This window comes from Fusarium pseudograminearum, chromosome 2 (assembly GCF_000303195.2).
Source record: "Fusarium pseudograminearum CS3096 chromosome 2, whole genome shotgun sequence".
In the NCBI taxonomy this organism is placed as follows: Eukaryota; Fungi; Ascomycota; class Sordariomycetes; order Hypocreales; family Nectriaceae; genus Fusarium; species Fusarium pseudograminearum.
This window is the reverse complement of record NC_031952.1, coordinates 8,336,555-8,362,922: the sequence shown is the minus strand read 5'-3', so window position 1 is coordinate 8,362,922 and position 26,368 is coordinate 8,336,555. Positions and strand designations below refer to the sequence as shown.

The window sequence follows — 26,368 nt, the reverse complement described above, 5'->3', positions numbered from 1 at the left end:
GGTCTAGTGGTATGATTCTCGCTTAGGGAAAACCCTATAGCATTGCTTGCGAGAGGTCCCGGGTTCAATCCCCGGCCAGACCCTTTCTTTTGCTGATTGCGCCTCTGAGCTGTCTGTCTGTCTGTCAGTGGTGACTTGCTTTTTGCCCTGGGGCGCATGTTGATTGTGTTAGTGATGGAGGGTCTTGTTGGTGCTCTTGATTAGAGCAAGGGACTAAAGATGATGCCTTCTTTGTCTTCCAATTTGGTCCTATTCGATGTGTGTCATGCGGGCTGAGTTCCTTTCATTCACTGCTTCAATAGAACAAAAACTACAGACGAGTCATTCCCTTTCCCCCTTTGCCATTGTTTAACTAACCTATTCTTAGATGACCTTGTTTGTCTGCTTTTGTTGCCGTTTGATGGTGTGGAGCTCGGGCAATTAGCACGCGCCATCAGCCGTCGCGTTAAGCCCTGTCCTTGTAGTACGTAACAGAAAACCTGATCTTTGTTTGCTGCCAAGATGTAATAATCAGGACAGTTCATGCCCCTCGAGACACGCAAGCCTGCTCGGTTATTTGCAGTGCCATAATCTCGAGTCCCTAAATTTCTGTCACCCCCCAGCCTAGGTTGTAATGTGTAATGTGAAAACGCATCATGGGTTTGGCTGAGACCTTGTCACTCCAACAAATTGAACCCGATGCAAACGAAAAAAAGTAAACAACACACATTTATTTATCTCCCATTCATATCCGCATTTCCCACGTAAGACAAAGAATCAAGTAGAGACACGTATTTTAGCAACACCCCTTTCGTCCTTTCAACCTTGTCATCGCGTTTACATACGTGCATTGATCGAATTGTTCTTTGTCATCGAGCTAGACCCTTTTTTTTTTCTCTGCCCTGTTTTTTCCTCTTTGTTTTCTCGCGATGAACGCGCTCTTTGGCTTCCTCTCGTCACCGCTTAAAAAGCAACCCGAGAGGCCATCATCCGACACCATGCCTGTTCCTGCTTCACAGTCGCGAACTTTATCGCCCAGAGACCATCGAATTTCCAAACGCGCCTCGGACCGTTTTTCAGAATCGGAAACCCGTAGCCCTGTAAGTGCCCAACTGTTGATGCACCTGCCCAACCACCAATGCGCCCTGCCGCTGCCTTCGCGACTGCCTCAACAATTGTATACTGACTTTTAAATAGCGCTCGCGACTCAGCAACGTTCCTTCTCCATCATCTGTACACGATACCACTGCCGATATCTCCATCACCAGCACAAGGCGCGAGACCATCTCTACAATGCCACCTCCCTCCAAGACACCACAGCGAAGATCGATGGGTAACACCCAGTCATCACCCGCCTCAACCCATAACACCGTGTCTCGACGCGTCGCATCCTCCCCACGAGAACGACCGTCGCCTAGAAGGCAACAGTCAGTGGAGCTTGGCGAGGATTCCATCACCAGCGGGTACAATGACACCAACCACTCTCCCGCCATGTCAAACAGAGCCAGTGCAAAGAACTCTCCTGCCCAGTCTGTTAGGAGCAGACGATCCAGCGCCAAGAACTCCCCCGCGACATCCAGCGCCAGAAAGCATGCGACTATGAAGCCCAACTTTACGGCGGTGAATGATGGTCGTTCGGAGCGCTCTTCTCCCAGGAATCAACCTAGACCTAGACGGTCGCAAGTTGTCGTTGAGGAGGAAGAGGAAGAAGAGGTTTTCCCAGGAGAGGAAAATGGGGTAGAGGAGGAAGAGGTCTTCTCAGGAGAGGATCAGGAAGTTGAGGATCAGCAATCAGAGGAAGAGGCCCTCGTGCAGGAAGAACCCGAACAAGAAGAGTCTGAAGAGGCCGAGGAGGAAGATGACCAAGAGCACCAATTCAAGCGCATCATGGACTATCGCTGGGTTGACGACAAGATCGAACTTCGTGTTGAGTGGAGTGACGGCGAGCGCACATGGAGCGACGAAGAGATTTTCCACCAAGATAGCCCCGAAGCCCTCTTTGACTTCTGGCGCAACCAACCCGGCGGACGACCCGAGAACCCCAACGACCCAGGTGTCTATCTTGTCTTTGCCATCCGCAAACACAGGACTTTCCGCGGTAAGAAGCAAGTCTTGGTCGAGTGGCTGGGCTACGACAGTTCGGAACAGACCTGGGAGAACCAAAGCTATATTGAGCAGGTTGCCAAGGAGCATGTTGACGACTACATGAGCAAGCTTCAGGGAACGGACAAGGCCAAGCCTAAGACCAACACCAAGGCCACTTCAACATCTAATGGTCCATTGTCGAAGAAAAAGGGGACTGCAAGGCCTGTCGCCAGAGGCAGGGGTAGACCCCCGAAGGCTGCGACAAAGCCAACTACCCAGAAGACTCAAGGCAGGACAAGAGTCACCAAACGCTAGGTCATGGTCGGCCAGATTCAGCGTTTGTTTAGACTGTATACTAAGACGGTTGTCAAAACTCGTTGCGGGATGCGAGGTGGTTTCGTTTTATTGGATGTTTGAGAAACAAAAATTAGGTACATTGTCTTATGACGGGATGATTCTTTTTAGTAGTTCATTGAGTATGCGAAGTAGTATATTCGCTCTCGTTTATCTCAATCCCCTGCGGCCTTTTATTTCCTTTGTATTGTAGAGGACTAATATCTTGAGTAATTAATATCTTGAGAATTAAGTGTATATAAATTCATAATCTCGAGCTACTATTAAGTAGTTTATTTTCCTGATGCTGCTGTAGATGAGATGTTTTGCTCGTAAACTCCGCATGGAGACGGAGTTTTGGTTGCTGACTGGGACCCATCAAAGGAATCCTTCATCAGCAAGGGTCTGACTGTATCCATCACTAACTCTCTCAATTCCTCTTCATCTTTTACTTCTCCAAACCAACATAATAATATTAAAAATGACTTCTTCACCGAATGTATCCTATCGCATCCCCACAATCATCATTCTCGCCGTCCTCGCCATCTTCGGCCTTGACGCGCTCCTCCTCCAGCTCGAACGCAATGGCTACATGGACATGTCACGCAACATAATCCAAGACCCTCTACCACGCTTCTTACCCGATACCGACAGATTAATCCTTAAGAAATACACGGGAATTGGTCTTCTTGACGATTTCTTCGCCTTTTCGAATATCGTCTGGGCGAGCGTCACGGATGGCTCGAGGCCGGAACTGTCGCTTTTCACGATCTGCTTTGGAGGGCAGCTTATTGCTACGTTTATGGTGTTTGTCATTGAAGCGCAGAGAACTATTGGATGGAGCCCTCTTGTACTCAAGTAAGTTGTTCACTGTCTGAGATGAGTTTCGTTTGCTGATGAGATATTGTAGTGGTGCTGTCTGGCTGTGGATTATCCAGTCTGTCGGCTTTGGCTTTGTCGCGCCGGTATACTACATCGTGCATCTCCTCTTCACTTCCAAGGCGTCATACTCACAAAGCGTTCATATCCGCGACTATCTCACTCTTCACACTGTATTTCCGTCTTTTTTCCTGGGATACATTGTTCCTTGCATTTTCCTGGTGTACCCGTTCTCCAACTACAATGTTCGACAGTGGTCCAACGCCGTCTGGTCAATGGCTCCTTTCTACATTTTTATCCTGCAGACTATTTTCACTGGTATTCTCAAGAGGATTAGCGTCGGACAGGATGCGAACAGGTCAAGGGTTATGCTGGAGAAGGCTGCTCTGAGACATGCCTACGGTTTTGCATGGAACATCGCTGTCGTGAGCCAAATGACCACATACGCAGTCCTCATCGCAGCGAGCGCTTTTCCAGGGTTATTCCCCAAAGGTATCGCGGCGTCATTCACCATGGAAAAAGTCTTTGGTCCCGATGCAGCACCGCATACGAACAACCCCATGTCCAGCGCTGGAGCAGCTATGCATAACTTTCTCATCTACGATTTCGCTACTGGTTCTGTCGCGGGACTTATCTGGGGTCTTCAGCAGCTTTTGGAGGTGAAGCCTGAGTTGAAGAGTGGGGAGGAGAGGACGAATCTTGCTAGGGGAGTTGTTACGAGTGTTTTGCTTTCGGGACCTGGTGGTGCGCTTGTTGCGTTGATGCAACATCGCGATGAGTCTGTTTTGAGTGCTGAGGCCAAGGCTGAGAAGACCAAGTGATTGGATCAATGGGAAATTGGAATGTCTTGAGCTAGGGATGTAGCATATTTATCTAGGCCTTTTCTTCTCTATTCTCGCCCAATGGAACATCTAGTCCGTGACGTCCACTGTAGCCCGACACTTCAGCTGGCTTCCACCCATTCTTCTGCAACAGCGTCTCATCTTTAAGACGATATACTTCAACCTTGAGGGGACGGCAGCACTTGATCATCTCCTCTTCACTATCCTCTCCAAAACCCCAAAGAGAAAGATCACCACCAGGACATGTGCCTACCCACATTAGCATATAAACCTCATTCATTTTGGGACAAAGACTTACTCAACGCCATCAAAAGATCTTGCTCAGCCAAAAACTCAATATGGTCGCCCTTCTCCGCCGGACAAGGATTCATAAAGTATCTCCCCTGCTCATCTAACCCAGTGACCTGGAAAATATTAATCACATCGTGAACATCCTGTTCGTTTAGTCCAAAGGGAAGAACCGCGCGGGTGAGGTTGGAGTGGCATTGGAAGTTATACTGGCCCCCGCTGAGGACGGTGTTGATGTAAGGATCACATCGCGTGCCGAGCAAATCGTGCACTCGACCACCATGCTCATCGGTGCCATACCAATCCAAGCTGTCTTTGATGATCGTCGCCAAAGGACGCATGTATGGTAGGTTGGACCAGAGACGGTCGTAGGTTGAGACGTGCGAGGCGTGGAGCTGCTTTGTGCGACTCGCCCAGAAGCGTTCGCGCGGGTTGTGGGCGTTCCAGATGTTCAAGTCGCCTGTGGGTGTAAGTGAGCAAACCACATCAATCGTCTCCCATTTTATCCTTACCAACTTGTGGTCCTTCGGGGGTACTAATCTTTACGATTGACCCAGCAGGTGCCTTCCATGCTTTTCCGGAGCGAATGGGAAGAGTAAACTCTTGGATGAGCTCGCGGGGTGCGTCGCGGATGGTTGAGTAGAGGGTCTGATCAACAGTGAGGACAGAGCCAGGGCCCGGGAGATAAGCCGGCACGGGCTTCTTGATGGGTTTTCTGTTCTTGAGACGTTCTGCTCCGTTGGAAGACATATTGTTTTTATTTTTATTTGAGTATTTGTTTATTAAATGGAGAAGTTGAGATACGAGGCTTTTACATGTCGTTCTTGGGTTTTGTAGGTGGAACCTTTGATGCAGCATCAGTCATCTACGGCTATAAGTCGGGGTGGGTATTCCATTCTCATCTTGAATCCAATTGCCATATAGACTATCCGTATAGTGTGATTATATGCGCAGACTTTTAGCTGTTCTCTACAGTAGATATAATGATGGGACTGAACTATTACCTTGACATGAAGTATTCACCCTGCAATGCGACTTCGGCGGTCGGATTACACTCGGCTTTGTGAAGGACTCATTGAGCATACCACTTGATCGAATTGTTCTTCCACTGAGGCGATATACAAGGTTGACATCCAGGGATGTGTCAGTCCATTGATCAAATTGCGCTATTCCGTCTGTTAATCGTGGCATGGAATGAACATGTCAACATGACAGCAATTCGACATACCATAGTGTCAGCATTAAATATGACTAGTCTGAGATCCTGAAGCTATTACGGTGCTGTCATTTATTCATTCAATTAAACACCCAATAGCTGTTGCGTCTCATGTTTTAATGACTCCACGCCGGCCGGTAACGCTCAACGTCTCTCGTCTGGGTCAGACCATCGTCTCTGACGTCGAATACGTCACGTGGCACAAATTCTTTAAAAACCTTCTGGTCTGCCCCTCATTGCCCCTCCATCGCCCAAACCACCCCGCCTTATGACTTGAAGTCTTGCCTTGCTTTTAGCTTCTCAATCACCAACCACCCTCCCGAAAACATCAATCATGTCCGAAGAAGCAAAGCCAGTCGTCCCCGAAGAGGGCGTTCCTCCCGCCGAAGGTGAGGCCGGTCCCTCCAAGAAGGCCCTCAAGAAGGCCGAGGCCAAGGCCAAGAAGGAGGCTCTCAAGGCCCAGCGCGCCATTGAACACGCCGCTACACAAGCTGCCGCTAAGATGAGCCTCGAGGACGATCCCGCAAAGGACAGCTACGGAAACAAGCAGGTCACCTCCGAGTCCTTCAGCAGCGACGCCCAAGAGGTCGAGATCCGAAACCTCGACGAGTCGTACGATGGAAAGACCGTCATTGTCCGCGCCTGGCTCCAGAACTCGCGTGTTCAGAGTGCCAAGATGGGCTTTGTCGAGCTTCGAAAGGGCGGAAACTGGGATATTCAGGGTGTCATCATGGCTTCTGACAAGGAGCCTGTTGTTAGCAAGCCCATGGTCAAGTTTGTCACCAGCATCAGCCCCGAGAGTTTCGTCGTTGTCCAAGCTGTCGTCAAGAAGCCTCTCGAGCCCGTCAAGAGCTGCCGCGTTTCCACTCTTGAGCTTCACATCAACAAGTGCTACGTCCTCGCCCCTGCTCCTGCTGTGCTTGGTATGACCATGGATGCTGCTAGCCAGCCCATTGTCAACTTCAGCGACGAGAGCAAGGCTGGCGACGAGGCCGAGAAGCCTGCTGAGCCCACCTCTACCATTCCCTCCGCCAGCATGCTTACTCACCTCGACAACATTGCCATGCACAAGCGAACCCCCGTTCAGCAGGCTATCGCAGACATCCGTATCGAAGTCAAGCGCCTCTTCCGCAACTACCTCGAGCCCCGCCACTTTAAGGAATTCGAGCCTCCCTGCCTTATCGGTGCCGCCTCCGAGGGTGGTGGTAACGTTTTCCGACTTCCCTACTTCGGAGAGGAGGCTTTCCTCGCCCAATCTCCCCAGTTCTACAAGCAGTTCGAGATTGCTGGAGGTCGTGAGCGTGTTTTCAGCTCTGGCCCCGTTTTCCGTGCTGAGAACTCCAACACTCCTAGACACATGACCGAGTTCACTGGTCTTGATCTGGAGATGGAGATCAAGGACTCTTACCTCGAGGTTCTTGACGTTCTCGAGGGTGTCCTCCTGTCCATCCTCCGTGGGATCCACGGTAAGTCTGAATGGACAGCATGACAGACTATAGCTAACCACGTTCAATTGCAGAACGATGCGCCACCGAGATTGAGACCGTCCGATCCGTTTACGGCTCCGAGCCCCTCCTCCTTCCCGAGCCCGGTAAGGAGGTCCGCCTGACCTTTGCCGACGCCCAGAAGCTCCTCCGAGAGGAAGGACCCGCCGAGTTCGCCAACGTCCGCGACGACGAGGATATGAGCACTCCCCAAGAAAAGGCTCTGGGTGAGGTTGTCCGCAAGAAGTACAACACCGACTTTTACGTCATCGACAAGTTCCCCGAGACCGCTCGACCCTTTTACGCCAAGCTCGACGACGCTGGCACCACAATTGGCGATGGCGTTCGCGTCACAAACGCTTTCGACATGTTCATTCGAGGACAAGAGGTTCTTTCCGGTGGTCAGCGTGTCAGCAACCCCGATGAGCTCGAGGAGCGTATCCGCGCCAAGGGCATTGACCCTAAGAGCGACGGTATCAAGGAGTACCTTGCTGTCTTCCGACAGGTCGGTGTTCCTGCCCACGGTGGCGGTGGTTTCGGTCTCGACCGTATTGTCGCTTGGGCTCTGGCTCTTCCCAGTGTTCACCTTGCGGCTTACTACCCCCGTACACCCAAGCGACTTGCGCCATAAGGCAGTGCATGCGTTTATGGGTATGTTTAAAAGATTGGTGCTGTAGATCGTGTAGGGCGTATGATGTTTGACGTGTGTTCATCTAGTTTACATACAGACGTATATAATAAACAAGCTTGATGTACAATTTTGGAAAATTCAGCAATCAATTGATCTCGGTCGTTCATACATTCTAGAAGTAATAGCACATCTACTGGGTAGCAGAAAAGTTGATTTCCTAAGTCTTAGGTTATAAAAATAAACAGCCTAAAGAGTATAGTCTAAGTACTCTTCCATCCGCTCAAAAGCACAAGTTCATTCATCATCAAGAGTTCCACCACCCCATCAGCTTCTGCATCATAGTCTTTTCCGTCGTGGAATCACCCGCCGCTTGGCCATACGAGTCCACAAATGAAGACACAAATGTCCTTCCCTGCAAACATCCCACATTCGACTGCTTCAATTCCCGCCCATCTCTCACAGCCGCGACAAGAATACAGCTCGTTTCGTTAAACTTGGTACCCAGATCAAAGCCCGTCTCAAAGCCGGTGACATTCGCCTTACCCATCGGCATCATGGCGCTGCCGGGCTCGTACAGGTATACATTGTACGCTTCAATGTCTGTTGCCCCGTTCCAGCTTACATACCCGAGCACTGACTCCCCAACCTTTTCGATGACGAGTGCTGGAGACCATGTTATAGGCGTGCCTGTCCAGACATCTTTGAAGGCACGATAACTTCGGATTGACTCGTCGTGTCCAAAGCGAGCTTGCCAGCGAAGATCATGCCCGCCTTCAGGCCCATACTCGTGCACAACACCACCAGCACCCCAACTCATAAACGAGTTTCCATTACTGAGTCCAACCTGGTAGCTCCCATCCTGCGTAGCAACCTTTGCGCGATCAGGCGAAAGAATACGCAAAATCTCTGGCTTCTCATCAACCTTTGGCGGCAGCTTTACCTTCAGAAGCAAACCCCGTGAATGCGTCTTGGTAATGTCCTCTGGACTGTTGTGGTTGTCAAACATGCTTATCACCATTCCCTGCGTTGAAGCTTCTAGCGCACGAACGTGGTTCTGCCATCGGAAGCGTCCGTGGGGTGGCATGGCGCCAAAGTCGCCGCCTTTGGTGTTTCCTCTTAGTTCCCAGAGGACTTTACCCGTTGAGCGAGATATGAGAAAGACGGACCAGAAGTTCCGACTGCTGATGAGGAAGGAATCGTGGTTGATGGCTTGGACGGAGTTTAACTGGAAGAAATCGTATGGTGACATTGGTGTGCCGCAGCCAGAGGCTGTGATGAGAGGAAGCATGGAATCCTCAGGCCAGAAGTGATCCAGGGCGCTCCAGCTGAAAAGTACTTCCTCCGTCTCGATATCGATCTCGAAAAACATCGAATCCGACACGAATCCTCGCTCTGAGCCGCCCATTGCAGTGAGGTTGTAAGCAGTCGTGTTGTAAGCCGTGACCAAGATCGTTCCCCTCGTCGTCAACTCCTGCTCATGGAAGTCCAATTTTCCCTTGAACTTGTGCCCAAACATATTATTGATGATAGCATCAAGGTGAATAATTGTCTTTTCGTACTGATTGTTCATAATAACCACCTCCCCAAATCCATGCGCACCTTTTCTCTCACCGCGCCACAGAGTAAGAAACTGCTCATTGTTGATATTCTGCACACGAAAGCCTTCTGAAGCAAGTGGTTGGTCGTCGTGCGCATAAATAAGCTCTGCGTTTTGCTTCATGATGAACGAAGCAGCTTGTGCGATCCCTTTGTCCTCCCCTGTAGACTGCGGTGTGATAAAGACGTATCCCTTTGAGAGTTCGCCTCCGTTGGGATTCCATTCGATATGAGGTGGTTTATGCGGCGAGCTCTTGAAACGACGGAAAATAAAGGTTTTGTCATTGCTGGGTCTGGTGATTTCGAAGTGACTCCACGAGCGAAACGTCTTGAAGCCTTTTTTATCAGTTGTCGATTCATCTTTGACTTCTTTGACTTCGTCTTTTGCCTTTTTCTTGGTGATTACTTCGGGTATGGCTTCTGATCGTTGTATTCGTGATAATGGTGGTGGTGGGTTAACATCGTCTGATTGAGGGACGGAGAAGCAGTGCCACCAGAAGAGGAGGTTGACGGATATGACGATGAATGCAACCTTTTTGGCCCATGGGGACCCAGAGACGACGACCATGATTTTAGCGAGGCATAGAGAAAAGCTGATCGCGAAGCAAGACAGACCCCCAACGGGTGGGTTGGCTGTGATATAAGGGCTGTTGGGATGGGATGCAAGGGAGAGGGACTTGATGTGGGTAGCAGAAATGTTGACATCTCACGTCTTAGGTTACAAAAATAAGTAGTCTAAGAACAATAGTCTAAATGTCATAAACTGACCTACTAATTTCGTCCCTTATGCCTCTAGGGGCCAATGTTTCTCATACCATGGGCCCTCAGTCCCTGACAAACTGTCATCCCGTACATTTTGTACGCTCAACCCTATATTCTGGAATGGGAGCCCCTGTAAACTAAGACACGCATTCCACGAAAGCTGTCAAGGGGGCTGAACTAGAACCTCCCTTGAGACTTGGACGGTGGTGATTGGTTGTGTTTCAGTTTGTGGAAATAGAGCTGAGGCAAAAGAAATGCGATATATTACAGTTAGTCAAATCCCATTGTTGCACTGGAATTTGCATATGGCCTTGCTTGAATGATACATGTTGGTTAAGATGAGTACTTTGGTAACCAATGGTAAAGGTAAGGTGACAATTCCTGTTCTGATACTGTGATTCACGTGTAAGTCATGGCTTAGTAAGCTTAAGGTATCTGACATACCTTAAGCTTACTAAGTGTAGCTTGAATAGGTAGTTTAACTATAGTTGAACCTTTGCAATAGAAGTTTGTTGCCTCTAAATCGAGATATGTAAGTCATGACGATAATGGCAAGGATAGTAATGAGAATGGTGACGAGAAGGGTGACGAGAATGGTGACGAGAATGGTGACGAGAATGGTGACGAGAATGGTGGCCATGCCTCAGGGTGTTAGAAAAATCGACCGCTGAGAACATAAAAGACGAAATCAGTAGGTCATTTTATGCTACTAAAACCATAGCCTTTAGGCTATTTATCTTTATAACCTAAGACTTAGTCTAGGAAGTTAACCTCTCTACTGCCCAGTAACTTCAAGTTCGATGATTCGCATTTTTTGACCTGTAATCAAAGAAGTCAAGAAAGAGATCAAGTCCGAGGGGCTTGATAGTGAATTCATCACACGCAACGACAGGCTCCGCGGTAATGTCAAGGCTCGAAAGGAGAAGTCCATGGGAGTCAAATTGGAGGATGAGGACTCTGATTTTGGACTTTCTGATACTGATGCTGGCGAATCATCTGAAAGCGATAACCAGTCCGCCGCTGACGCCGCTGACGGCGAGGACGGTGAGGACGGCGAGGACGGCGAGGACGAAGAGGACGAATAGGACAGTGACAGTAGCGGCAATGACAGCGGTGGTGGCAGCGGTGGCAGCAGCGTTCGTAGTCGCGGAGGAGGCAGCGTTCGTGGTCGCGGAGGTGGCAGCGTTCGTGGTCGCGGAGGTGGTAGTGGCAGTGGCAGTGGTGGCACTGTATCATCAACAAAGCGCAAGCGGCCTAATGCAGGCAAGTCTGCCAGCACAGACAGTGCTGCTGACCAGGGTAATGGCAATCAAGATGATCCAGTGGATGTTGAGAACCCAAAGAAGAAAGCCAAAAACTCACGTCCTAAGTCTGGTTCTGCTAGCGCTCCTACTGCCCCTACAACTGTTGGCAGAATGACCAGGTCTGCCGGCTCTAAATCTAAGACTGCCAGTTCTAAGTCGAAGGCTACCCCTTCCAAGTCTAACACTGCCGCTTCTAAGTATAAGTCTATTAGTTCTAGGTCTAAGGGGAAGGGGAAGGGGAAGGCTAAAGAGCCTGTGAGCAGTATGCTTGTCAACTCCGAGGATGACGACAGTGATGGGGCTGGTAATGAGGATGAAGAAAATGGTGACGAGGATGGCGACGAGGCTGAGTGAAGCTGAAGATTGCTACAGAAGGGTAGTTTAACTTGTTAGATCGCTTCGTCTGAGCAGTGTGGCTGTTGACCCCGAGGATGACGAGGATGGTAACGAAGCTGAGTGAAGCTGAAGATTGCTACAGAAGGGTGTTGCGTGTCATCACTTCACTATCAAGACCCTCCCCGGACTTGATCTCTTTCTTGACCTCCTTGATTACAGGTCGAATGATCTTGACTATTTGTCAAAAACAGCGAATCATCAAACTTGAGGTATTTCTCTCATTACTGTGATTCAAATGTAAGTCATGGCTTAGTAAGCATAAAAACAATAGATGTTATTAAAACCTACTAGATGTATCGTAGAAACGTTAACCTCCTGACTCTTAGGTTATAAAAATAAAAACCTTAAAGAGTATAGTCTAAGTAGTATAATAATTTCACCCCTTATGCCCATAGCCGATAATTTTTCTAATACCCTAAAGATCATTCATCATGTGATGCAGTAGCCAGTGCCTCATATCCCCATTGATCCAAATGCCTTGTGAAAGGATGTATAGGATCGAGCTCAAAAACCATAGTTTCCATACGAGGATGGTCGATGTCATCATCGGCCAATTGATTCTCATCCACCAAACATGTGACGCCATTGCCGGTATGTAGAATAGCAACCTCGTCCCAAGCGCTTTTGACGTTGGGAGAAAACGAAAAGTCTTCCCCTGTGTTGTCTAATCCATTGATCCACCAGCCTTTCCATGATATAGAAGCAGATGATGATGATAGCTGGACGCTGTAATGGAAATGGCAACCTCCAATAAGCGACGGGATCCCCAAGCCATAAATCTCCCAACTGCGAAGGTTGGGCATCATTTGGGCCATAGAAGCTGACAGTTTCAACAATTCGTCGATACGATCCATTCGCCGATTCTTCCGTTGTATGCATCCTCCTACTACTTTGGACTCAAAACAAACCTTCTCAAGCATATGCCATCCCGCGGTAACGAGTGGCTTGGTCAAAGAAGCATCTGTAATGGACTTCATCGTCTGTAAGCAAACCGTCGAGTCGTACGGTTCCACAACCGAAATCTGCTTGAAGCGATGTCCCTCGATGGATAATAGCTCGACGAGAGACAGCGGCTTGACACGTCCCTTGGCTGAGAGATTCACAGACATGGGCCTCTCAGCATAGTACTGAAAAACTTCGAGGCTTTCTGGCAAGCATGGGAGGAAGTGCTCTTTGAAATGCCTGATGTACATTCGTTCTGCTTTTACTCTTGGTCTGCACCATCGTTCTAGTCTGAGTGACGATAACCGGACCAAGCTTTCCTGCATTAGCCTACCCAGTGCGCAGGGACTCAGCTGGCGTTTGAACTGGTGTCTTTGCATAAAGGATGTGACAACTTCGACGCGGGGTAGACGGAGGTCGGTAAATTCCAATAGGGACCCGAGGTATCTTTCCAAGGCACGGCAGCCCTCAGAACGAAGCTGTGTACTGACGGAGTCGCACCAAACTTCTTCATCATTGCAGTGATCTGGATATCGGATTTCCGCGAATAATTTATCTTCATGGCTCCAGTTCCAGTGTTTCACACGGAACTCGTCGGTAATCTGGGTAACATAAAAATGATGGTCTGTGTCTGAAGAGGATTTGATGTTGAGTTCCAGGGTCAAACCATGTTGATGCGGATTTGGTGTCCATGTTGAGAGAATACCCAGAAGAGCCTGCATTGATTGAGTGAAGACATTATTATTCCGCTCAGTCTCCTCCGCACTCTCAGGCCCACAACAGTCCTCGCAGTCGTAAGGCGGCAGAACGATAATGACTGAGATATTGCGGATATAGCATCTTCTGTAGACGTTGCTACCGCTTGTGAAGCGGGCGAAATCGTCCAAGTCGGTAGCGTCATGGATGATGAGGGAGATATTCTGAAAGGTGATGCCTTCAAAGAAACCTTGCCACTCGCGAGAGACTGTGGCATATGAAGTGGCATCCGAAAGATTAGAACCTCTTCCCGAAAGCGAGTATTCCTCAGCTATATGGCTGAGGATACTATTTCGCAGTTCAGCAGGGAGGTGATTCCACGACATGTTTGCGATGGATGGTGAGACGTGTGAGTTGAAAAGAATGACGGGAGGAATGGAGAGGATAGGGAGGATGGGCAGTCTTTTATAGTGTCAAGGAGTAGTGAATAAGATTAGGTTTAAAGAGATGTTTTATGGTCATTTGATAAATGTTATTAGATAAAGTTGAGAGAATATGGAGTTTCCAAGATGATACTTGGTTAAATCCTGGAGGCTTGAACTCAAAAGTGACAACTCAAGGCAGCCTACCTTCTTCCTGTAAAAAAGGTCCCACTTACTGAGTACATTCTACTTATAACTCAACTTTATACATGGCGACTGCCTAGAGTTTATATGATTTGAAACACAAATGTGGAAGAGGTGGCTGAGCCGACGTCTTGAAAACTGCACTGCATACCTGGCAGGTGGTAATCAATGAATATGAACGTTTTGAAACCCTTATTGAAGGCATTTACTTACCGCAGCCCTATTCGGTCATATTGTGTCAATATGGGTTCATATTTAATTGGGCCGTGCCAAGTATAGTCTCGTCCAAAGTGGAAATTCAATCAATGCCAGATAGTGGACAGGCGATCAACGTGTAATTTATCAAGGAGACGATGCTATCGAGAATAGCGCATGTACTTAAATCTCCTCTGAAGATCGTCTGGCGAAACATTCTGTTTTTCTACTATAAAGTGAAGTGGAAAGAAGGTAAATTATCTTAACTACCAAGCAAGAACAGATAGTAACCCGAGTAACATAACCTTCATAACCATTACAATTATACTTTGAATAAGGGAAAATTTCTCCAGCATCCCTTCAAGTAAATATGCAACAGATATACCAGTCAATGATACTGACAAACCGGCAACAACCTCAGCTATAGTTGACGAGTGCGAGATCGTAAATGACCATATAACTAGACTGTGTTAGAATGACAATTATCTGTGGTGTTTCGAGTTAGATGAGTTGACCTACGAGGAATTACATTCTCTTGCACTCCTATACAAATGCGTATAATAAATGGAGCCCTGAGCCCATTACTCTGTACTATGCAAAGGAGAATAGAGGGCAATAGAGAACAAACACATGTGATTGAAACTACATGGCCATTAGTTTGATAAAAGATCAAAGACAACCCGGTGATTTCACTACTTACAAGATGCTTGTTGAAACTTCAGCAGGATAGTGCCAATAATCATCATAAATACCAACACTCCGAATCCATCAGTGTATCCTGCCACATAGTTTCTGTGAACATCGAACTTTGTGATTGCGGAGAACACAAAGACCAATAAGTATCGAATCAATCGTCGCTATTAAAGTCTGTTAGTACCTCAGGTAGGATATAGTTTGCGCGTTACTACTTACTTGCATAGTCTGTCTTGCAATCTGTGATGCCTTATTTGCAGACATTTCCTTGTAGGATATTTTATCTTTGGCTGATAGCCAGCTGACCTCATCTGGGCTACCAATTAGGCATGTATGGATAGTCGATGGAATTTTGCATAGACCGATACCAATAATTACCATCAGGTATGGGTACCATTGGTGAATCGATGATCCGGAAGCTAGTACCAGAAACTTCTCGCCAGTGAGAGTCAGTGCAAGTAGTATTAATGGTAGTTCCTCCAGAGTGAACCAGGTCCATGCAATGGCTACCATGCATGGTATCTCGAGACCACTAATGAATCCTTTTACTACTTCGCACATAAATTCGTAGTATTTGCCACCGTATATTGGCCAAAATAGATCGTCACCCACTATTGGCTGGAGGAGAACAACAATCGACAACGCAATCAAGCGGAGATTGATCTTGCAGTAAGCGTAATGCGTAACAGGTAAATAGAAAAGTCCTTGATAACCTATTAGTTCTTGTAACAAAGCTGTGGGATGTTCTCACCTTTCAGGGAAGCTATACAAAACCAGCATTTGTGAAGAGAATATTTTGATAACAGGAAGTAAGCCCAGGGCTGAGCGATGGCAAAGGACAAGGCGTATCCGAGTGACCTATATTGGTTGGCCCAACTCTCAAACTCATATGGTGGCAAGAGTGGGGGTTGCAGAGAGACCTATAGAGATAGTTATGAGTATGTAGTAGAACTAAGTTGTTGTCAGACTTACTAGAAAGAAGTACATAAATATCAAGACCCGCCATCTCTTAGGCACATCTGCAGCTATGCTCTTTTCAGTAGCATCATTGAAGCGATTAGTGGCTCGTCGATTATCTGGACGGATGTTCTGCAAAGTCGGCCTCGAGGTCTGCACGGTAAGTAAGTCGAGTGAGAGTCGTATTCCCTTGTGTTTATGGAAGTCCTCGACTCCTTTCAAGTCCGTTCTAAAAACAGAATGGCGGTGAAAGGCTTGCTGCTCTGAATCATATGAGCAAAGAAATTGGCCGTACAGACCGTCTCGTTTTCTCAATACAAGCACTGCAGTTGGCGGCTCGTCACTGACAATGTATGTGATTGTCATCAGCCGGGTATCAACAATTGTGAAGTCGTAGGCACCAGCGTCACCCGGAGTGACCCGTTCTGGTCTTGATATGAATGAGTCTTGTTGAGGTTCCATTATCTTGAGCCTGCCATGGTTGAAGCCCCATAGATATTCCTCAATCATGTTGACACTCACTCTTCCCTCTATACCGATCAGTCGACCCGATGGAGCAGTACCAGCCGCGGAAATAGAGCTTTTCAGTAGAATAAAGGTGCGAATGATAGCAACACTGGCGCAGATCCATAAAATAAGCCCTGCTATAGAGATGAACAACTCGTATCCTGTGGGTACGATTTTCAGTACAAAGGCCAAAAAGCATAGCAGTAAGCATAAGACGACGAATGATTCGACGAATACGAAGTTTATACCGTTGTAAATGTCGCCAAGACGGAGTCTTGTAATATCACTCTCAGGATCAAGGTTATCCCAGTCTATCATGGCTCCGTAGACATTGTCCAGGAGCAGAACATCGGGACCCAAGACATCAGTGACTTGAGGATGCACCTCGATAAGTTGCCTACCACGGAGATCCACCGAACTATACCAGGGGCCGGATGGTGGAGGATCGAAACAGATAACGCGACTCAGGAATGCACCGCAGTCGTTTTTAAACGCAAGTTTCGCAAATGCCTGTAATCCTGAGTCTCCCTTATCAACAGTTGGACGGTGTCTACGAGAAAAAAGACCCATGATGGCATAGGTGATGTCACCCTGGCTGAACTGATCCGTCTGTCGCCTCGAGAAGCATTCAAAAGCAGCCTCCATGAGCTGGGTCGTAGTCAACGTTGCCGATCCCTCAAAATGATGGACGAGCTCTTGCACAACAATGGCATCTTCCCATGCACGCTCAGCAAAGTTCCGTTTCGCCATTCTCATTGGCTCAGAAGTATCAGAAGCGATGTATAGCTGGATACGATGCTCATTCGGACAGAGTAAAAGCTCTGGTAGCGTCCACAGTCGGGAGCCCCATTGTTGTAGCCAAGGCGTCACCTTGTTTGGGGAGAATGCCTCGAGATCCCTGCTGTTGAGGATAGATGCGATTTTGTCTTCGGTAGAAGGGGCGATGGCAATTATCATAGAATGTGCGGCTCGAACGATATCACAAATATGATATACATCGCCACTACTACTCGTAGCTCGTGCAATACCATCTTGACTGCGAATACATTCGAAATCAAGCCAAAATGACTTCTTGCCAGCTCGCCTAGCTGCATCAATGCCCCAGTCAATTAACTGCTGGCGATCCCTGTGGGCGAGTTGTTTATTGGCGTTCCTCTCCGCTTCGGAAGCATATATGTAGTTGTCGATCTCTTCATCCGTAGCGACTCGGAACTGAACGCGCGTGTATGAGACGAAGACAAATTCGAGATCGACATTTTCGTTCTCATGCTCCTTGATATAATCCGACACTTTAACTGTCTCGAACCTTCTGTTCTCAAAGTCGGTGACATAGCAGAGGTATCTGGGACGAATAAGAGGCGAAATAGCGTCGGACGTCTTGTGCGGTTGGGAAGTAGTAACATCATCTTGTGATTGGGTCTGGGTTGTGATTGAAGACGAACGGATACCATGGAACCGTATGGAATCTGTATCGGGTTGAAGAGGAGTTGTCGAAGTAGAAGGGCCACCTGAGATATCTGAATAGGTGGATTGCATTGCCGATGGCAAATTGTGTTCTGTACGGTAAGGAATGACAGGGTTGTAAGATTCATTTGGCGGGGTTTCGAAACCAGCGAGCTGAAAAATGAAGGTTAGCGTGATCAGTAGCCTGAAAGAGATGCCATTATCTTACCAACATGTACAGCCAAGGCCACGCAACAATACATCTCAGTATAGCAAAGCATACGGTTGTCCGGCTGTAGTGTCTTTCCACCGTACCTGGCTTCAAGATTGGGGAGATAATCCAATACAAGACCAACTGTAGTGACGATACACGCGATAGTTTCTTTGATCGCAGCCATCTGGAGGTTCTTGGGAGATGACGTGGGTCTCCTACTGTTTGTATTATCGAAGGCACATAAGCATGTCCTGGCTGAGGATAGATACCTCGGAATTCCTCAAGAATGGCCATAATTGGCCAGAAGGTTAGCAGAAAGAGACACTTGTTTTTTTTTCTGATTGGAGAGGACAGGATGCTGTTTTAATGTAAAGTGTAAGAACTGATTATGCATCTCACATAGCCACAATCTGCTACAACCTTGTAAACACAGCCTGCTTCCTTGGCCTTCTTGGCGGCCTTCGCGGCTAAATGGTGTTGATATTATCTCGAACTGGATAAGGCCGCATAAGCGAAGGCAAATAGCCCAAATAGGAACAAGAGCATTTCTTAACATGTCGTGACTGGAGTTTATATAATTTGAAACCGAAATGAGAGAGTGGGAGCTGGCTAAAGATCGACTGCCGACAGCATTAGAGACGATTCTATCAGGGCAGCTCTAGTTACTTATCAGACTTCTTAGACAACTCATCTCTATTCCATAAGATGTGGGGGCTAAATTGTCTTCTACATACTAGCTGGCGTATTGTATTCTAATTTCCCACTAAACTCTGTAACATAGGAAACAACTTGTTGTGGTAAATAGACTTTCTCAAAAGCTAGACACTCCTCCATTGCTTCCTTTCGTGCCACCAATCTACCGTCTAATTGGTTCATACTGACCAGTCTGGGGATTATATATGCTGACACCACTTGAAGACGAGCTCATCGATGGATTAAAGCTCTTATTGGTCCTGTTTGTCCGCGGTCGATGGTGGACCAGTGTATAAGGTCTCCGCTGCTGATAGTAGTGCATCGGAGGAGGATACTGTATAAATGATTGACTTCTGTAATGAGATTTCGGATAATGAAAGTACGGACCTCGATTTCTCAAATTGGCATGTGAGGGAAGAAAAGGTGGAGGTTGCAGGTATCGAGGAGGTGCCTGCGGTGGATATCGAGATAGAGGTTTTGATGGTGTGATAATGATAGTCTCAGGGTCTGGTAAATCGTCTTTAGACACTGTAGCCAGTTGCCGAGGATGGAAAATGTTGAAAAGACAGGTGATGATAAAAATGGATCCAGAGTCAAAGACGTAAAAGTATATCTCGGTACTTTGGACAACGCCGAGAGGGCCGGTGGCATACTCAATGACTCGATATATGGATCGGATGAGGATAAGACCACAGCAAAGGTAGAGAACAATGATCCAACGTTGCCAGGGCATTGTGATAACCGTGCTTTGACTCGTTGGGGTTTGGAGGACACGGGTGTGGGCAATATGTAGAACGGAAGTGAAGAAGCCGAAAAAGTAGATATGGAATGCGAGACCGCCCACGATAATAAGTTGGGCTGTTCTCTGTTGGAAAGCGTCTGTAGCATCTACCAAGTAGGTAGCACCTGTTGATTGTCAGATGAGTACGATTTATGATATGTTGTTGTACTTGCCGGTTAATTGGGATGCAATCGAGATCAAATCCCCAAAGATAAAGACCTTGGGCAAGACCCTGACAGGAACAAGAGAGTGTATATCTGCGTCCAAAACAATGATGATTTTGCTGAGAGTCATGTATATAGTCGCAAGCATTAAAATTGGACCAGTAAGGAGTGTAAAGGTCTGGATTGCATAAGGAAGGGTAGACCAGTTTGGCGACTCTTGCGATGACCAAACACGGCATCCATATCCAACAGTTTCAACTGCGAAATGTCAGTATTTGTTTTCTCGTGGCAATGGTATTACTTGCCAGCGGAGCCAAGAAGGAAGGGAATAAAGAACCAAGTCCTGCATCGCACAATCTGCATCAAACAAACCAAGGTAGAAGCAAAAAACAAGCCCAAAACGACAAGGGCGGGAATAAAAGAGGGCTCATAATGGTACAGCTTGATCTCTGTCATAATTAACGAGAGGTTTTACTGACCTTTCTCAAGGCCAGTAGTAGAAAAGAGTGAGAGATGTAAAACAAAGTGACATTTTGAATGAGACAAGATGGGGCCGGGAAGATGTTTTGTCTCCGGAGGGGGATATGATATGTCTTGAATAAGAATAAAACGCATTTGGAAGAAAGATAAATAATGATGGACTAGATATAAATTCCTTGTTTTTTGAGGGCATGGGTTGTGATGAAAGCGGACATGGGAGCTGTTTCCGGTGTAGCCTACTGACTGGATGCAGTTGCTGGAGTTTTCTTGGCTCATCAAGTAAGAAATTACCCGTGGCTGTGAGAAGAGCTTTAACTAGAATGACGAATCAGGAACAAGCTGATGTTGAATTAAACCGCCAATACGCAGGGCGGCGACGACACCAGACCTTGGATCAGGAACGCGTTTACGTACGAGTCCCGCATACTCACTACCTGCGAAAGTTGGACCCTGCCATTTACGAAGGATACCCTTCGACCAGGAAGAGCGAGTACTGCCTTCTGTAGGGCATTTTTGGTGTATGGAGTATGTTCAGCCACGGAAGCATCGCTGGCTGAATCTTTGATGTTTGCTTGTCTTGAAAGTCGGCATGTCGTGCTTCCTTCACCTTTTCGCGTGTCCCTCTTACGCCTCTCACAGTAGATAACTTGAATTTATGTGTATCTAATGTATGACTTCTAGAGGGACCTAAAGCCGGGAATTCGACGCCATGAGTGCGGTGCCTGTAGATAGATTAAGATCTCAGATATGTCCCTGTGGCGGCGAACTCAACAATTCTGGTTTTGATTTAACGTATCTGAATTATGAACACCTCACATGTGAATTAAATTTCCTCATGCATTTGTTGAAAAATGGCTTCCATAAGAATTGAGCTATCGAGTTAATAAATCTCAATGCTACACACACAGTATTGATCGCTTGGAACGCTTATGGTGGAGATATTTATAGCAGTTACAAGGGATAGAATTAATCACCGCTTACTCTTCTAGGATATTTCTGTGTTCTTATGGGATATCGGATTCCCCTTCTTATAAAACAATAACAAACAACAAATATTTAGCGAAAGAGTGCCACTTCAGCTAAACAGTGTATTGAATTACTCGCTTGTTACTCAAGCAAGCCACGATGACGCTCACGTGGCAATCTTTGTTGTTCTCCTCTTTGTTACCGCTTGTCCGCCAACTCACAACTTACATTCCAAACCATCACACCTGAAACATTTTCAAGAGCAGCTGAAATGACTAGAGTTCACATTCTGCGCCATGGACAAGCCCTTCACAAGTTTGTTTCTCTCTACCAGTCAATACTAAAAGCTGACACGCAGCAAGCGTCCAAAGAGGCTATCCCCACCGCGACCCTCCCCTCACAGACCTAGGCACTCGACAAGCCCGCAACGTCCAGCAAACCCTCAAAGTAAAACCCGATCTGATAATCGTATCGCCCATGACGAGAACGATCCAAACAATGTACATCGTGTTTCGATATCTTCTCATCACGGGAGATGCAGAGATCCAGGTCTGGCCTGACCTGCGCGAGGCCCACGACGCTACCTGCAACAAGGGCGTTGCGCGTGCAGATTTAGCGGCAAAGTTTCCTCATCTCGACTTGTCGGGGTGTCCAGAGCGCTGGGATTTTCCGTCTCATACCCCTGGTGATGCGACGGTGCGTGCCGAGAGGGTTCGGCAGAGGGTGAGTGAGATTGCCAAGGCGGGGAAATACAAGGATATTGTGCTGGTAACGCATCGGGGGTTTGCTGCGTTTATGGTCCAGGGTGACAGGTTCAGTGTTTGTGGTGAGTACCTAAAGATTTGCTACGGTTGAGTATTTGTGCTGATTATGATACAGAATACAGATCGTATCGGTTTGCAGACACAGACGAGATTGATCAGGACAAGAGATTTGGTTTAAATGTCGATACATGCGTCAAACAAGATTTTGGACCTACGCTGTTGCTACCGTTGGTTGAAAGATAGCAGTTGATAGGGCTGACATGGATGAGGGTTTCATTACCAAAGTCCCGTCGATCATGGAGTTTGGGGTCCGGGGTAATATGGACGATCGGTATAACGTCTTCCGTCTCACTCAGCAACGGGGATCAGCATGTGAATTTGAATAGCAATCCAATCACCGACTGAAAAGAATGTCACCTCGGCGTCATGTAACAAAATACCACACAACAAATGCTACTCTTTGCCTTGTGATCACAAAGTTCCCAGATCTAACCTTATCTACGGAATTCACCGATTGATTCAAAACATCAACAAACATGCTCTAGCACCGTCATTGGACAAACACGAACCTCAAAAGCTTGTGTCCACCAAAGAGCTTACTCCAAATAAAGGACCAAACTAGCCGTTGAACTAAACAGATAGTGTCTACGATAGCAGCCACTCATCCCTGCAGGTGGCTGTGTGGGCTAAGCTGAGATACATACAGTACTGATGCTGCGCTGCGCTGAGGTGAGCCTAGGTTCTATTTACAACACCATGGCGTTACTTACGGTCAGCTTAGCCACCATCGGGCTCCATCAGCATGTAAGCGCTAGCAGGGCTGAGCTCCTACGCTCGGCATCACGGCAACCCTTTTGTTTGATCTAGGTCCTTCTTTAAATACAAGCTTACCTTGTCGTTTCTTTATTTTATCATCTTGTTTCGTTTGTGTCCTCTTTCTAGTCTGAAGCTGTAACATTTGACTCGAAACATTCATCATGGCTCCAACACGTCCACTACTCTACGTCGCCCTCGGGCTTCTCATGGTCGTCTCCATCATCGAACTCTCCTTCATCTCTGGCATGGTTGGTTGGCTACACCGCACCGCGACTGGGACTTTCTCTTTCCAATGGCAAGGCACAAAATACCAGATCAAGGGTGAACCAGCCAACATCATCACCGACCAGGGCCACACCAGCAACGGCGCAGCAGGAACAGCATTCGTCCTCATCGGCTGCGGAGGCATCCTCTCTCTCCTCCTCCGCAACAGACAAACCCCCGGAAAATTCAGCCGCTTCCTCTATACTACTTGGCTCGTCTTCAATGTCCTCAGTTTGCTGCTTGTCCTTTCAGCTCTCATCTACACCTTTGTCGTCACAAACGAGCACAACGGGCAGAGCATCATTCCCAGTGTCGCGGCGAAGCTTAATGCTGGTCAGAAATACCCTCTCGAGTCGTGGACGCCGCAGAATTGGTTCTCGGCTCTTTTGGACCTCGATCTTAGCGACTCGAACGAGAGAAGCGATATTGAACATCACCTGCGACTCATGAAGGGTTGGCAGTATAACCTGATTCCCTTCTTCGTTATTCACCTCGTCGAGACTGTTCTTGCGCTTTGGGATGCTATGCAGCGACGAAACGAGCTTGTGCCGGCTTACGCGCCAGCTAAGCACGACGCCTATGGGCATGTCTGATGGGTTAGTCAGTGGTATAAGCATTCATGGATGGGGGTGTTATTGTTGGGCATAAGCGAGGATCAAAATGTTGTATATACATGCATGGCTTTTAATGATATATAATGACATTTACTAAATGTCATTTCACCTTCTCAATTCGTTCAAGAGTCCCCGAGTCAATGTGATTACAAATCCCGCATGTTAATCGTAGGGCGCAACTAAGTGAGCCACTTTGCTGCAGTTGTATGGGGCTTCAACACTAGGTATATAATCTACCAAGCAACCTCACCATCTTCCATCTTCAAGAACTCACACACTCTTATCCACGTTAAAAATGACATACACACTTTACATCGGCAACAAGCGTTACTCCTCTTGGTCAATGCGACCATGGGTCATCCTCCAATCCTTCGCCATTCCCTTTGAAGAAAAGCTCAACCTCTTCAAACCCGGTCTTCGCCAACCCGACTTCCTCGAATTTTCCCCCTCTGGAAAAGTCCCCTGTCTTCACGACTCCGAAAACTCAATTGTCGTGTGGGACTCGCTCGCCATCTGCGAGTACATGGCCGAGAAGCATCCCGAGATGTGGCCAGCTGACGTCGCCGCACGCGCCTTTGCACGAAGTGCTGCTGCTGAGATGCATTCGGGTTTCCCTGCTATTCGCGACGAGTGCTCCATGAACGTCGGTCTCCGGATTGAGCTGGGTGAACCGAGTGAAGCACTTCAAAGAGACATTGACCGCCTCAATGAGCTATTCAAGCAAGGATTGGAAAGATTTGGTGGACCGTGGCTTGCTGGCAAGTTCAGTATCGCGGATGCCATGTATGCGCCAATTGCATCTCGTCTCAAGACTTACGGTATTGTGTTGGATGGTGCGGCGAAGGAGTATGCTGATAGCTTGTTTTGGCAACCTGCCGTCCAGGATTGGATTAAGGAAGGGATTAAGGAAACAAGCAGAGAGCCTTTCCACGAGAAGGATTGTTTGAGAGGACGCAGGATGTTGAAAGACCTGACCAAGGAGGAGTGATCCGATTGAGATTACTCTTACTCTACCCTGTAGCAGTCCTTAGCACCACAAGACGAGTTGACTATGGTCATGACCCGAAGAAAAGGGTTCAAGAAGGAGGTTGAGTGTGACCAAGAAAGGGGAATGAGGAAGAATACTAGCTCGACTCTCGGTAGCATGATTCAGGACTTAACCAGAAACCTCTAACCGTAGCTGTTACAGGGAAGATGGTCTATTCTGTAGGCGATAATACTATTGGTTGCAAAATTCGGTGTCTGGGTATTTGTATGCTGTTTGACAAGCGTAACTGAGACATCCATTGCATTCACCAGTGTTTATCGGTATTAGATCAACAAACATCTAGTTTTTCTGTTTCGCAGATGCTATCCCCAAGTAGCATACGTAACTAAGTAACTAGCAATCTACATCATCCTTCTATGTTCATAGCACCCGTCTGAAACGGTGGCAGGGGCACCATCAGAACCAAAACTAGGTCCAGCCTCGAAGGCACGACGAGTATCTTGTTCATTGCCTTCTGCTTGCCCGCTAAATCGCCCTACCTGTCGCTCGCTTGAGTACTTCAATGGTAGGCAATCTTGCATGCTATACCAGCAGCTTCTGTGCTGATAATCCACATGCGTTTGTTTTTCACCTTAGCCCGACGAGCGTCGACTGCAGCACGGAGTCTGACGTTGTGAGACTCAGTCTCACTGGCCTCCCCAAGCTCGGTCTCTTCTCGAATCACCTTGATAGTACGCCGGATGATTTTGGCCATTCTGGGTGCAAATATCTCACCATCAAGTCGGAGGTAGTGCTCAGCCGCATTAACTGTCCGGAAATGGCAGATATCGCTCTCAGGGTTGGACAGCCGCCTGGCTACCTCAACGAGAACGTCGACATTGCCGTTGTAGAAGTCTTGCTCCGTCTTTTCATGTGCAGATAGAAAGAGCCGTGCAAGCATCGAAAAGACATGACCAAGTATGATGATGTGGTTTGCGTGGTAGCTCATCTCAAATTGAGAGTACTCGTGCTCAACCAACCAAGCGTAGCGGTTGAATGGTTGATGCCAAAGAGATTTCATCACCTCACAGAGACTAATCTCGAGGATCTCATCGTCCATCCACAACGGGAGACCACAATTGTAGGACGAAGTGACTATCCAGTTCTGTACCAGAAGACGCTTAACATTGTCTTGGTATGAATTAGCCTGCTTTAGCAAGAACTATTGCACCGCCTCTCTCTGGTTAGGTCCATTGAGCCGTCGGAAGTTCTTCTCTATAATGGTAGGGTCAAGATGCCAATTTAAAAATATGCCGAGGTGGCACGCCGAATGCAGTTTGACCCTTGTGCTTAAGGTATTGATATTGCCAATAAAAACGTTAAGGTCCAATTCTGGGTCGTTCTATTTCTTGATGACTTCTTGGCGGGCAGCAGGAATGTCGGATGTTCGAATAGTGATAGCAGTATAGCCATAGTGTACCAAGAGAGAAGTAATAAAACTGAACTACCGTTAGCAATAATTTCGCGACCTCTAGCCTCTCTAGGGCTTCCTTCTCAGCTTCCAACCAGCTAGCATAGTCATCGCTGGTTTCTCCGACCAACAGGATCAGGGCGCAACCGAAGATAGCTGCCCTGACACGCCAATCATCGCTTGACTGGTCAGTCCAGTCTGTAATAGCCCTTGCTAGAGCATAGATGGTATGGTTGCCAGCTGGAAGGGCAGGTCCAAAGAAAGATGGAAGAGACGACTCGTGGAGGTAGGCCCGGTGATAGCCATGCAGGCCCCTTCTC

The 26,368-nt window shown here is 47.6% G+C and overlaps 12 protein-coding genes across 12 annotated transcripts, besides 2 other annotated features; 7 read left to right on the top strand and 5 right to left on the bottom strand.

The window, feature by feature from the left end:
- Positions 1–908: 908 nt before the first annotated feature.
- Positions 909–2,379, top strand: FPSE_10842 (uncharacterized protein; the record flags this gene model as incomplete). Its single annotated transcript, XM_009263959.1, has 2 exons — positions 909–1,079; positions 1,177–2,379. The coding sequence occupies 2 exons, from the start codon at positions 909–911 to the stop codon at positions 2,377–2,379; spliced, it is 1,374 nt and encodes a 457-aa protein (XP_009262234.1).
- Positions 2,380–2,878: 499 nt separating this feature from the next.
- Positions 2,879–4,097, top strand: FPSE_10843 (uncharacterized protein; the record flags this gene model as incomplete). Its single annotated transcript, XM_009263960.1, has 2 exons — positions 2,879–3,255; positions 3,308–4,097. 2 exons carry the CDS (start codon positions 2,879–2,881, stop codon positions 4,095–4,097), a joined length of 1,167 nt encoding a protein of 388 aa, XP_009262235.1.
- Positions 4,098–4,149: 52 nt separating this feature from the next.
- Positions 4,150–5,156, bottom strand: FPSE_10844 (uncharacterized protein; the record flags this gene model as incomplete). The annotated part of the gene is made up of 3 exons (XM_009263961.1): positions 4,150–4,367; positions 4,417–4,866; positions 4,919–5,156. 3 exons carry the CDS (start codon positions 5,154–5,156, stop codon positions 4,150–4,152), a joined length of 906 nt encoding a protein of 301 aa, XP_009262236.1.
- An 800-nt stretch (positions 5,157–5,956) lies between these two features.
- Positions 5,957–7,737, top strand: FPSE_10845 (uncharacterized protein; the record flags this gene model as incomplete). The annotated part of the gene is made up of 2 exons (XM_009263962.1): positions 5,957–7,088; positions 7,142–7,737. 2 exons carry the CDS (start codon positions 5,957–5,959, stop codon positions 7,735–7,737), a joined length of 1,728 nt encoding a protein of 575 aa, XP_009262237.1.
- Positions 7,738–8,041: 304 nt separating this feature from the next.
- Positions 8,042–9,901, bottom strand: FPSE_10846 (uncharacterized protein; the record flags this gene model as incomplete). The annotated part of the gene is made up of 1 exon (XM_009263963.1): positions 8,042–9,901. The coding sequence occupies one exon, from the start codon at positions 9,899–9,901 to the stop codon at positions 8,042–8,044; it is 1,860 nt and encodes a 619-aa protein (XP_009262238.1).
- Positions 9,902–10,631: 730 nt separating this feature from the next.
- Positions 10,632–10,730: a microsatellite.
- A 294-nt stretch (positions 10,731–11,024) lies between these two features.
- FPSE_10847 (uncharacterized protein) lies at positions 11,025–11,753 on the top strand (the record flags this gene model as incomplete). Its single annotated transcript, XM_009263964.1, has 2 exons — positions 11,025–11,107; positions 11,192–11,753. The coding sequence occupies 2 exons, from the start codon at positions 11,025–11,027 to the stop codon at positions 11,751–11,753; spliced, it is 645 nt and encodes a 214-aa protein (XP_009262239.1).
- Positions 11,185–11,320: a microsatellite.
- Positions 11,754–12,217: 464 nt separating the features above from the next.
- FPSE_10848 (uncharacterized protein) lies at positions 12,218–13,819 on the bottom strand (the record flags this gene model as incomplete). The annotated part of the gene is made up of 1 exon (XM_009263965.1): positions 12,218–13,819. The coding sequence occupies one exon, from the start codon at positions 13,817–13,819 to the stop codon at positions 12,218–12,220; it is 1,602 nt and encodes a 533-aa protein (XP_009262240.1).
- An 852-nt stretch (positions 13,820–14,671) lies between these two features.
- On the bottom strand, positions 14,672–19,494 carry FPSE_10849 (uncharacterized protein; the record flags this gene model as incomplete). The annotated part of the gene is made up of 9 exons (XM_009263966.1): positions 14,672–14,740; positions 14,955–14,960; positions 15,007–15,111; positions 15,167–15,660; positions 15,699–15,867; positions 15,920–18,028; positions 18,468–18,535; positions 18,803–18,931; positions 19,149–19,494. The coding sequence occupies 9 exons, from the start codon at positions 19,492–19,494 to the stop codon at positions 14,672–14,674; spliced, it is 3,495 nt and encodes a 1,164-aa protein (XP_009262241.1).
- A 2,156-nt stretch (positions 19,495–21,650) lies between these two features.
- Positions 21,651–22,159, top strand: FPSE_10850 (uncharacterized protein; the record flags this gene model as incomplete). The annotated part of the gene is made up of 2 exons (XM_009263967.1): positions 21,651–21,978; positions 22,032–22,159. The coding sequence occupies 2 exons, from the start codon at positions 21,651–21,653 to the stop codon at positions 22,157–22,159; spliced, it is 456 nt and encodes a 151-aa protein (XP_009262242.1).
- Positions 22,160–22,893: 734 nt separating this feature from the next.
- Positions 22,894–23,589, top strand: FPSE_10851 (uncharacterized protein; the record flags this gene model as incomplete). Its single annotated transcript, XM_009263968.1, has 1 exon — positions 22,894–23,589. The coding sequence occupies one exon, from the start codon at positions 22,894–22,896 to the stop codon at positions 23,587–23,589; it is 696 nt and encodes a 231-aa protein (XP_009262243.1).
- Positions 23,590–23,905: 316 nt separating this feature from the next.
- FPSE_10852 (uncharacterized protein) lies at positions 23,906–24,598 on the top strand (the record flags this gene model as incomplete). Its single annotated transcript, XM_009263969.1, has 1 exon — positions 23,906–24,598. One exon carries the CDS (start codon positions 23,906–23,908, stop codon positions 24,596–24,598), a length of 693 nt encoding a protein of 230 aa, XP_009262244.1.
- A 559-nt stretch (positions 24,599–25,157) lies between these two features.
- FPSE_10853 (uncharacterized protein) lies at positions 25,158–26,232 on the bottom strand (the record flags this gene model as incomplete). Its single annotated transcript, XM_009263970.1, has 2 exons — positions 25,158–25,742; positions 26,086–26,232. Coding segments are annotated over 2 exons (732 nt in total), but the record flags the coding sequence as incomplete, so codon positions are not given.
- Positions 26,233–26,368: the final 136 nt, after the last annotated feature.